Genomic DNA, 12,299 nt, shown 5'->3' on the forward strand with positions numbered 1-12,299 from the left:
GTAGGCAGATGCAAAAGCTTTTAAACGTCCACCCCTTTAACCATTACAAAAAGTATATAAATATACGTATACCTATAATAACAAATAAAAAGTATAAATTAGTCACTGAACTAAAATTTCAGAACACGACCATGCAAACGGTGCATAATGCACAAACCCAAAAACAAAGCAAAATGAATAAACTTAATTCATCATGCTATAACAAGTAATTAAGTAATTTTTATAGAGCCTTTTAAAGCCAACCAAGTTACTCAGTGATTTAATGTTATCAGGGCACTTATTCCAAATATTAACACCTGTAAAAGAAACACATTGACTTTTTACAGTAGTTTGACTCTTTGATTTCTCAAATAATAATGTTCCTCGCAAATTATAACTGGAGTCCCTCATTTTAAACTGGTTCAGGACATGTTGTGGGTAAAAGTTTATTTTTTACTTTAAACATAATTTGTATTATGATATAATCAATCAGGTCCCAAAATGTCAAAATATGTAAACAGACACATAATAGATTTGTTGGCTCATGAAAATTCAGTAGGTATATCTTATATATTATATTTCAATTCTAAGGTGGAGCTATGCTTGTATACAAAGGTATATCTAAAAAGGAAGAGTAAAATAGAAGAGTAGAAAAGAGTAGAGTAGAGCCACTTAGGTGCATGGTTTTGAGAACCAGGGATGGTTCTCAAGACCAGGCTAATAATTCTTATAGCTTTCTTTTGTAGTAAAAATATAAGATTTGTATGAGTTTTATAGGTGGTTCTCCAAAATCCAGTGCAATAGGTCATATGTGGAACAAGTAGTGAATGATATAAGGTACTTAATGAGTGTTGGGAGAGGAAATCTTGTGCTTTATACAAAATTGCAATGGCTTTTGACATTTTAGATTTAACATAATTTATATGTGTTTTCCAACTTAATTTATCGTCACTGAAAACCCCAAGAAATTTAGTCTTATTTACAAGTTCAATTTCAATATCATATACTCATAAATTTCTGCATATATTCCTGGGCTTATTTCCAAATATGATAAACTTTGTTTTACCAAAATGAAGCGATAATTTATTTGAAACAAACTGTTCTTTGAACTTCTGTAATTCCCTCTCCATCATATCCAGAACCTGTCCCAAATGATCTCCACTACAAAACACAATCATATCATCAGCAAATAAAATGCAACTCACAAACTTAGAAAACAAATAATGTCATACAATCTATGTCCTTGTTCAACATGGAAATCAATCAAACAATCAAACTCATTATTAAGGATGTTGTTGTGTTTATAAGAGAGAGACACAAGGATATGGAAAGTTTGAAGGAGGAAGCCATAAAAGGTATTTCTGCAGAAGTCCTATTTCTACAAATCTATCACTGATTAGATGCCACTGGTTGATCACACTTCTGCAAAACCTCAAAATGTGTGAGAAGAGACATCTGAATAAAAACACACTCATGTTTGATCTTAGTCACATTAAAAATGTGTTATTACATTCATAGTCTTGTCTCAGAGATTTTCCTTTTTCTGATCATTTTCTGTTTAATCTGTACCTAATCATTAGCAACAGAGTATTTGGAACACTGAATTTTGTCTTTCAGCAGTTTAACATGTGTTATTGCATATTTTTGTTGAATATGTGAAGCTAAAATCTATTTCTGTGTGCCAGAAATGATTTTCATTCCTATATTAATTATGCCCAAATATTCAGACTGCTGAATTACTTTAGTATATTACTGTCATGGCAATCCCTTGGTGGTGAGGAAGATCATCAGTTGATCTAGTCCCAGAGATGACTAAACAGGCCTAGTCTTGACACGCATTGTTTCTAACAGATGATGCACATGGTTGCTGCGAGAAGTTTCTGCTGGTCAGGAGCTCGCTCTCTCTCTCTCTTCCATCTTTCTCCTCTTCTCCTCTGTGTTGTTTATCTGCATTATTTTTTGTAGATATCCACTCCCATGTGGATCATTGTTCACCAGCTGGCTTGGTCCTTCGTTTGTTCTTTCCAGGCCTTCCAGTCAATGGAGCAGCTCTTCAAGTGGTGCGTCAGGACGTTGGCAACATTTCTTCTGCCCTCCTCTGGGCTGTTTTGCTTCAGTGAGCTGGTAGCAGAAGATCTGCTTGAGAAGTTGGCCGTCATCCATCCAAACGATGTGACCCACCCACTGAAGCTGGTTCTTGATGATGACACACTCTACTCTCATATACTCTGGAGTTTGGCTTAAGCCTGGATGCTGATGTTGGCACGGCAACCTTCCCACCTGATGTAGACGATACTCCTCAGGCAGCACTGGTGGAATAAGGTTCTCCAGGTGGCACCAGTGGGTGGCAGTGGTTATGTGGAATACTAGAAAATTGTAATTAAAATACGGATTACAAGACAATTCTTTTACATCCTGTGCATGGTCTAAAGAGCAACTATAGTTGTTGTTTTATTTTGTTATTTTATTTCCATGTCAGTACCAGCACCTTTTCTTAGAGCCCTAAATTACAACACACACACACACACACACACACACACACACACACACACACACACACACACACACACACACACACACACACACACACACACACACACACACACACACACACACACACACACACAGGCACGCACGCCCAGACAGACAGACAGATAGATAGATAGATAGATAGATAGATAGATAGATAGATAGATAGACCAAATAATAAAATACTGCATGCCCTCACATAAATAAATAGAATAAATTAGAGAGAGAGAGAGAGAGAGATCATTTATTGTATTTATTTATTTATATTATTTGTGTGCGTGAAGTATTTTTCTTTATACGTATAATAGGTGACTAAAATGTTTTAAATACGACCCCTTTAAGGGGTTTAAAAATTCTGAACGCCCCAAATATTTAGATACTTGCGCTGTTGGCTGCGTCTTTTCAAAATAAAGCTAAGTTAAGCAAAGTAGATATAAATCAATCAGTCAATCAACATTTATTTATAAAGCGCTTTACAGCAACGATTGGTGTCCAAAGTGCTTAACATTAAAAACACAAATTCACAAAAATAAAACACATATAGAATATGATAAAGCCTTTACTGTGAAATGACGCTGCAAACGGAGAGCGGAAGTGACTTTGCTTTTTGCGACATGCGCGTTTCTTCCTCGCTAGTTAGTCCTATGAGCTAGGTAGGTAGCGTCTCTAATTATCATATTGAAGCTGTTATATACTGTTATGAATTGATTTGTCAGCTCTTTCCTGTTTTAGCTGTCACAGTACCAATCCAGCTAACAAAATGAATATACGAAACGCGAGGGTAAGTGTGCTGCAGCTGCTCCGTTCGTTTTGTTTTAGCCGATACGTTAGCGTGCTGTTAGCACTGTTATGTCTGCCTCACGTTGACTTTATTTTTTGTTATCCTGCAGCCTGAGGACCTTATGAATATGCAGCACTGCAATTTGCTGTGTCTTCCAGAAAACTACCAGATGAAATACTATTTCTATCATGGACTGTCTTGGCCTCAGGTGATTCACAATCCTGTTTGTGTCCCAATGAACTTTATTGTTTTAGCTTATACATCTGCATATCTGACACATACACACTGTTTACTTAATTTCAGCTCTCATACATTGCAGAAGACGAAAATGGCAAAATAGTGGGATATGTGCTCGCAAAGATGTAAGTATCATTGGTTTTCTTTTATAGTGGGTTTTCAAACTATTCAAAACTCAGGTTTACAACACTTTGCTCAATGGCGGCATCTGGCGGAATAAGCAAGTAGAGCAGCCATTAGTCCACAATTAACACTGGTTACAACAGTGGTGGTGGCCAAGTAGTTAATGCGCTTGGTTTTTGTTCAGAAGGTTCCGGGTTCAAATCCCACCCCTGCCACATTTCTCCATGTAATGTGGAGTTGCGTCAGGAAAGGCATCCGGCGTAAAACTTGTGCCAATTCAACATGCAGATCCACCTTGGATTTGCTGTGGCGACCCCAAGTGCAAAACAAGGGAGCAGCCGAAGGGACTTACTTTTTACAACAGTGTTTAAGAAACTCTTTTGTCAAAACATATTTTAGAAGTCGCATGTTTTGGGATAATGCTGGATCAGGGGTCTGTTCTTCATATGTGGATCACTGTTTTCAATCAATAAAGTTTTATTTCTAAAGCACTTTACAACAGCCAAAGTTGATCAAAGTGCTGCACACAGTTAAAAACAACCATAGGATAAAACATATACATCTAAAATACACTCAACAAAAATGTAAATGCAACACTTTTGGTTTTGCTCCCATTTTGTATGCGATGAACTCAAAGATCTAAAACTTTTTCCACATACACAATATCACCATTTCCCTCAAATATTGTTCACAAACCAGTCTAAATCTGTGATAGTGAGCACTTCTTTGCTGAGATAATCCATCCCACCTCACAGGTGTGCCATATCAAGATGCTGATTAGACACCATGATTAGTGCACAGGTGTGCCATAGACTGCACACAATAAAAGGCCACTCTGAAAGGTGCAGTTTATCACACAGCACAATGCCACAGATGTTGCAAGATTTGAGGGAGCGTGCAATTGGCATGCTGACAGCAGGAATGTCAACCAGAGCTGTTGCTCGTGTATTGAATGTTCATTTCTCTACCATAAGCCGTTTCCAAAGGCGTTTCAGAGAATTTGGCAGTACATCCAACCAGCCTCACAACCGCAGACCATGTGTAACCACACCAGCCCAGGACCTCCACATCCAGCATGTTCACTTCCAAGATCGTCTGAAACCAGCCACTCGGACAGCTGCTGAAACATTTGGTTTGCATAACCAAAGAATTTCTGCACAAACTGTCAGAAACCGTCTCAGGGAAGCTCATCTGCATGCTTGTCGTCCTCATCGGGGTCTCGACCTGACTCCAGTTCGTCGTCGTAACCGACTTGAGTGGGCAAATGCTCACATTCGCTGGCGTTTGGCACGTTGGAGAGGTGTTCTCTTCACGGATGAATCCCGGTTCACACTGTCCAGGGCAGATGGCGGCCAGCGTGTGTGGCGTCGTGTGGGTGAGCGGTTTTCTGATGTCAATGTTGTGGATCGAGTGGCCCATGGTGGTGATGGGGTTATGGTATGGGCAGGCGTCTGTTATGGACGAAGAACACAGGTTCATTTTATCGATGGCATTTTGAATGCACAGAGATACCGTGATGAGATCCCGAGGCCCATTGTTGTGCCATACATCCAAGAACATCACCTCATGTTGCAGCAGGATAATGCACGGCCCCATGTTGCAAGGATCTGTACACAATTCTTGGAAGCTGAAAATGAATGGTCCACTGTATCAAATGCTGCAGTGAGATCCAGCATAACCTATAGCGCAGGTGTCTTGGAGTCCAGAGACAGCAGGATGTCATTCTGCACTTTTAATAGTGCCGACTCTGTGCTATGGCGCGCTCTGAATCCGGATTTAAATTTATCATAAATTTGATTCTGAACCAGGAATGAGTTTAACTGAGTAAAAACAAGCTTTTCAAGAACTTTGGAAAGAAAGGGCAGATGGGACACCGGTCTGAAATTTGACAACACAACGGGGTCTAGGTTGGGTTTTTTGATAAGTGGCCTGACCACGGCCTGCTTAAAAACAGTTGGCACAGACCCTAGCCTTAGACAGGTATTGAAAAAATGAAGAATAGATGGTCCAACTATGTCAAAAACCTGCTTAAGCACCCTAGATGGAATAATGTCCAAAGGACAATTAGTAGGTTTCAGTTTCTGTACTACATCGGAGAGCTGTGAATGTGACACTGGATCAAATGTACTAAACACAGCAGGAGCAACAGGGGCGTGATAGAGGTCTAGAGCATTTAGTGAATTGCTTATGCTCTGTCTAACCAAGGCCACCTTTTCAACAAAATAATGGAGGAAATCATCATAAGTTGATTTTTGTTGCATTCTTAAATGCATTATCCGATGGATTTATAACTGACTGTTTTAGTTGCATTGAATGTTTAAATATTTTGTGTCACCAACTTTTAAATAGTTACTGGAGTGGATCAGTTCAATGTATGCATGAGGCCTAACCTTCTTGGGTGCAGGTTTATTCAACGTAAATAAGATTAGATGACTGCTTTTAAAAAGGTGCTTCAAGAAATCTGCCCAGTTGGTGCATTGATATTATTAATAAGAGCATGGACCTTATATATAATTTGTGAAAAAATTAAAGGCATCTTTGGAAATCATCAAGTCTCAAATCATAATGACCACCATTTGTTTGCAAGCTGACTTGAGACTTAACTTGGGACTTGTAGATTGATAACTTGGGACTTGCAGATTGATGACTTGACAGTGACTCGTCCTACCTCTGGTAAATATGTTAAAAATACATGGATTACCCAAGAAAGTGAAAACACTTATTTCCATTGTGGTCCATTTTAAAAATCAAATGACAAAATGTGAGAGGTGATGGTCTAGTGGTTAAGTGTTGGGCTTGAGACCAGAGGATCCTCCGTTCAAATCCCAGCCTGACCGGAAAATCACTAAGGGCCCTTGGCAAGGTCCTCAGTGCCCGACTTGCTCCTGGTGTGTAGTGAGTAACTTGTATGGCAGCACCCTCACATCAGGGTGAATATGAAGTATTATTTGTAAAGCGCTTTGAGCGTCTGATGCGGATGGAAAAGCGCTATATAAATATAGTCAATTTACAAAATAGAATAATAAAATATAATAATAATACTGATAAGAATGATGATAATACTAATTGTGTGTATATAACAAGAACCTAAACAATTTATAAATATATTAAGACAGTAAATTAACATTAAAAATTACATAATTAACAGGAAATAAAAGGATTGAGTTCATCTTCTAAAAACTGTTGAGGTCTAAGGTTCTAAAAACATTCTGGATTTAACACACCATTCCAACTCCATTATACAAGCTTTGCTTAATTTATTGCCATCCTGAAAAATGTCAGATACCTTTTTTATAAACATTACCCAGTCTGGAGCCCACGGTTCCCCATGGGCAACACACTAGCTACGGATTAATCGTGGTTCTTTCCTGGATTCATTGATAACTTGTTTGGCCATTAAAAATGATGAAAAGTGTCAATCAGTGTTTCTCAAAGCCCAAGATGACACCCTCTAATGCCTTGTTTTTCCACAACCCAAAGATGCTCAGTTTACTGTCAGACAGGAGCAGAAACAAGAAGATACTCGCATTTAAAAAGGTGAAATCAAAGGACATTAAAAAATTATCCTGAATGATTAATCAGTTCTTAAAATAATTGGTGATTACTTTAATACTTGGTTAGTTTTTGCAGCTAGATTTTGTTTCCAGTGTATCCTACAAAGCCCTTCAGCTTCTCATGATGCAGTGCACAGTAAACAAATATAGAGTTGTCTATGTAAAGGTTGATTCTAAGCAACTGTAAAAGTATGATTTGTATGAACATCTCTATTTGCCAGTAGTTTGCCAATTTATTTAGGGGCTCTGAAAACTGGTGGACTGTGTATCAAAATAAATGTAATGTCTTAGTGGTTAACCTGATGCTTTTCTTAAACCACTATAAAGTTGCTGGTCTACAAGAACATATTGTTTCATTTAAACTCTATTGTGGTGATGTACAGAGCCAAAACTACAAAAAAAAAAATCACTGTCCGACTACGACTTTATAACTACACACAGGATATGCAATAATCCCTTTCATTTATTCAGCCATTTATTTATTTAGGCAGTATATGCTGTAATTCACCTATATGGGGTGTATATTCATTTCATTGGAATTGCTGGATAAATGAGGAGGTAGAAACAGGAAGGGTGTACACTGTAAAATTTGTCAGATTTCAGCCACACTGTCTGTGTAACTTAGTGCATTCATTGTGATAGAAGGGCATCTGGTGTGAAATTTGCCTAACCAGACATGCGGTTTACATTGGATCGGTTGAGGCACATGTTAACAAGGACAACAAGCACTGTTGTTCAGCAGGGTGCTGGTGGAAACTGGGTTACTGTTGGGCGAAGAAGAGGTGGAGGGCATGTCTGGAGGCAGCAGGAGTGGAGGAAAGTTAGAAGCAGAGGTGGGACGAGTGAGGACAGCATGAAATCAGCAGGTTGTTGGTTTGAACAAAATAATCCAAGATTTTTCAATTTAAATTTATTTTCATTTATATAGCGCCAAATCACAACAGAGTTGCCTCAAAGCGCTTCACACAGGTAAGGTCTAACCTTACCAACCCCCAGAGCAACAGTGGTAAGGGAAAAACTCCCTCTGAGGAAGAAACCTCAAGCAGACCAGACTCAGAGGGGTGACCCTCTGCTTGGGCCATGCTACAAAACATAAATTACAGAACAATTCACGGACGAATATACAAGAAATGCAGTTGCCGCACAGGACAGGAGGATCGCGATGGTGGAATACACACTGAAAAGCTGGATTTCTGCATAAATCTAATATGTTTGGTATTTTTCTTCATTTATTTTGTAAAAGTTAGCAATAAACACTTTTAAATGTAATGAGGTAATACTTCTGAAGTGATTTAGAAGACATCATACAAAGATGTTAGCATGCTGACTAGTGATACAGGAATGTCGCTGTGAAAGATGTTAGACTGAAACAAATCAAATGAACTTTGGTTCCATTATGTGGTCAAGCATGGAGAAAAACTCAGTGACCTTTTTATAATTTGTCATTAAATATTTTGCACAGTAACGTCATGTAGCCATAAGCTGGCCACACCTCGAATGGACAAACAACTGCTTGTTGCCCTCATTTGTATTTAATTTGACTGGAGGGTTAGGCTTGTACAGAGAAGGAACCCAGGGTATATCGGGAGAAGGATGCTAAGGATGGAGCCACCAGCCAGGATGAGAAAAGGGGGTCAAACAGCTGCTTTGTGGGTGTGGTGAGGAAGGACGTGCAGCTGGTTGCTGTGAAAGAGGATGATGCAGATAATAGGGTGGGATTGAGACGGCAGATCTGTGGCGACCCCTCACAGGAGCAGCTGGAAGAACAACAAGAAGGGGTGGTGTATGGTGTCAGACCTTCTGTATCACAAATAAGGTCTAAACTTCCTCTGAATATTTACAGGGAAGAGGATCCAGATGATGTACCCCATGGACACATCACATCCCTGGTAAGCACGTACAAGACACCTCCTCAATCTCCTCCCATCATTTATGGTACTGCAAGATTATTGTACTCAGGAACTCTGACTTTTGTGTGTGTTTCAGGCAGTGAAGCGCTCCCACCGACGTCTGGGCCTCGCACAGAAGTTAATGGATCAGGCCAGTCGCGCCATGATAGAAAATTTCAATGCAAAATATGTCTCACTCCATGTTCGCAAGAGGTATGTTTGCATGTTGTGAAGAGGCCTGTCATGATAATTACTATTTTGACATTGTTCGATACTGGTATATAAACAGAACACAGTCATTTTGCTGGCCTTGGTATATTGCCCTTTACATGCACATTTTTTGACACGTGTCCAACATTTCAGCGAGTCATGCTGCTTCTGTCCCTCTCATTTCCTGCTCTCTGTGTGGTAGGCGCATTCATAGCAAACCAGCCAGATGACACAACTACATTATTCCATCCAGAAAGTTTGGAAAAATACATTTAATTGGTTAACTTACCTTTTTCTTCCTTTTTCTTACTGTTGCTGTTTGCCGCACACCATTTTAGGCAGACAGCGCCACCAAATTATTGCAAAAGTTCATGATTCATATGAATTATTGTAAGATTTCACAAATTAAAATTTCATTGCTCTTTAAAAGTATTTACATGCATTTTGATGCTATGTTATCATTATATTAATAGCATAAAATGGTCTTAAAATGATGTAGACAATAATATTGTGATATTTGTTGTGACAGGTCTACCTATGAAATTGTTTTGTAGTTGATGCATAATTTCATGGCTCCGTATTTGCAAAGTTTTATTATACACCTCCACAAACAAGTGCTTGGGGGCTCTGTGGGAATCAGCCTGTCTGTTCATGAGTCTTGTATGTACAACTTACTGTGAGCAGTTTAATGTATTTCAGTGAAATTTCGCACCATTTGGAACTATGAAAAGACAAAAAAAAAATCACAAGATGTGCATGAAGGAAAGTAATTTTGGTCCAATGTCTTCAAAGGGAGATTATTTTGCCTCCCCCTCAAGTCAAGTCTGGGAGCCTGCGCTGATGCTGCACTTTGATGCATCCACGGCATCACATAACTGCCTTAGATCCTGGATGGCAACTACTCAGGCAGACAACCAGTGCATTCCCACATATCAAAAATAACCATCTATCTGCCACAGCTAGGTGAAACGTGGGCATGCCCTTGACCTACTCCATCTACTGGGGTTCTCAGCACTCAGGCACTTGCATGCTGGATGATGCACCGAAATTGGCCACATGGCCAATATGTCAATGTTGGTGCTCCCTTACAATGCAAATGATACTCCTCATCCTAGGCTCACTTCGTAACCACTCGTTTGATACAAGTCTAAGACTTGTTCTTCCAAACTGCTCTTTATCGTTCAATGGTTTATAATGTTTTGTTAATTTTGCTTTTCTGTTTTTCTTTTAAATGAATGAAATAAATCCTCAAAGTCATTCCAGTGGTACCCAAGGATCTTCTGAAGAGAGCCAGTAACAAAGACAGCCAGTCATCACTAGTTAGCATCTGAAGTCTCATAACCATACAGCAAGACAGACAGGAACAGGACCCTGAGGACTTGGACCTTCATTTCCCTACAAAAAAAAAAAAATTTGCATCACGAAATATCTCTGTCCAGTGACCTCATGACTCCACAGGCTCTTCTCAAGTGCCTCCCCCAGATTTAATTTATGTATAAACAGACCCGTTAGGCTTGCAAAGTTGACCAGTTTATTTCACATACTTGTTTACCTGGGGGGGGAGCATTTTGTGAGCTTATTATTTTGAAAAAGAATTAGTAGTCCTTTCTTCCTGTTTCAGTAATCGAGCAGCTTTGCATCTATACTCCAACACACTCAAATTCCAGTAAGTCCTCCTTTATTCCTATAACTAATTAAGAATTTGTACTACACTGGTGTTTGGTGTTCACATACATTATTGCAGTATTGTATATATTGTTATTTTATACTGATCACACGTGTGTGTGTGTTTTCGTTTTCCTTCCTCTTCTGCAGGATTAGCGAGGTAGAGCCTAAATACTATGCAGATGGGGAGGATGCCTATGCCATGAAAAGAGATTTGGCCCACATGGCTGATGAGGTGATTATTTATTATAAGAACATGTGATAGCGGTGTACTGTCATGCTTTCCCTTAGTTTTATGTCTGTTGCTTGTGGGTGTCAAACGTTACTGTGCCCAGCACAGATGATTCTGAATATGCCATTTCTGGTTTGTCTGTCACACAGCTGAGAAAGCCAGGAGTGCGAGTGTCTGGTCAGGATGCACCTTCTGGCCAGGGTTCATCAGGGTCTGGAGACCAGGAGAGAGAGAGTGAGCGAGACAGCGGAGGAGAGAGCAAAGAACTGAGTGAAGTCAGCGAGGCGACAGAAAGCACGGACGTTAAAGATTCGTCTTCAGATTCACAATGATGCTGCAGTCATAGACACTTTTTAAATTCACCTTTTGTTTGCTCTTTTTATCGGCAGAACTCTTGTCCCTTACTGCAATGTGTTTCAAAGGGTTAAATGATATGAATTAGCGCCTTACCCAAATTAATTTTAATGGAGACTGGTTTAATTTTTATGGAACTGCTGTTATTTCCTGGCCTGAGGTTTTGTGAAATTTACAAAATTGCAAATTATTTTAAGTTTGTATTGGTCAGGTTACTTATTTAACAAAGTGAGTCAAAATAAATCTTTCAAATGATGTTTTCGTATTGCCTGTGTTGGTACAGGTGAGGTTTTTTTTTTTTTTTTTTTTTTTTTTTTTTTCTTCCTTTTTTCTAGGATTGTTCAGCATTACAAACATTTTTATCAAACAGATAAAATGTTGGTTGTCCCAAGAGGAATAGTCACATTTTGTTGATGCAGATGGTTGACATCGTCTTCTGAAATTTTGCAAGTTTTTGAGACGTCTATAGCTTTGAAATTTTTATAAAGTTGCTATCTTTAAAGCTAAATTTATAGTGCAGCAGATAACTGAAAGAATCCTGCAAATGGTGATAGAAGCAACAAATTCGGTTTAAATACACCTTAGACTTTACTCTGATGGGGGGAAAAAAATGTTCTCAACATTGCACCCAGTGATTCAAAAGTTCAGATTTGAGAAATGTTGCTTTCTTAGAATGCAAAAGATGGAGAACCATGCCCTTCATCTCCTGGGTCAGGCTTATGATTCCTTAATCACCCCTCGTGCAC

General features: G+C 39.1%; 1 protein-coding gene across 2 annotated transcripts; it reads left to right on the forward strand.

The window, feature by feature from the left end:
* The first annotated feature begins 3,090 nt into the window (after nucleotides 1-3,090).
* On the forward strand, nucleotides 3,091-11,809 carry naa10 (N-alpha-acetyltransferase 10, NatA catalytic subuni). Of its 2 annotated transcripts, none has more exons than XM_034172353.1 (9): nucleotides 3,091-3,161; nucleotides 3,241-3,289; nucleotides 3,399-3,497; nucleotides 3,593-3,651; nucleotides 9,047-9,092; nucleotides 9,190-9,305; nucleotides 10,924-10,968; nucleotides 11,118-11,202; nucleotides 11,349-11,809. In XM_034172353.1, the coding sequence occupies exons 2-9, from the start codon at nucleotides 3,269-3,271 to the stop codon at nucleotides 11,529-11,531; spliced, it is 654 nt and encodes a 217-aa protein (XP_034028244.1). In that variant the 5' UTR covers nucleotides 3,091-3,161; nucleotides 3,241-3,268; the 3' UTR covers nucleotides 11,532-11,809. The 2 variants fall into 2 exon arrangements, with proteins under 2 accessions (XP_034028244.1, XP_034028245.1); XM_034172354.1 differs by having other exon boundaries at nucleotides 3,094-3,102.
* Nucleotides 11,810-12,299: the final 490 nt, after the last annotated feature.

This window comes from Thalassophryne amazonica, chromosome 6 (assembly GCF_902500255.1).
Source record: "Thalassophryne amazonica chromosome 6, fThaAma1.1, whole genome shotgun sequence".
In the NCBI taxonomy this organism is placed as follows: Eukaryota; Metazoa; Chordata; class Actinopteri; order Batrachoidiformes; family Batrachoididae; genus Thalassophryne; species Thalassophryne amazonica.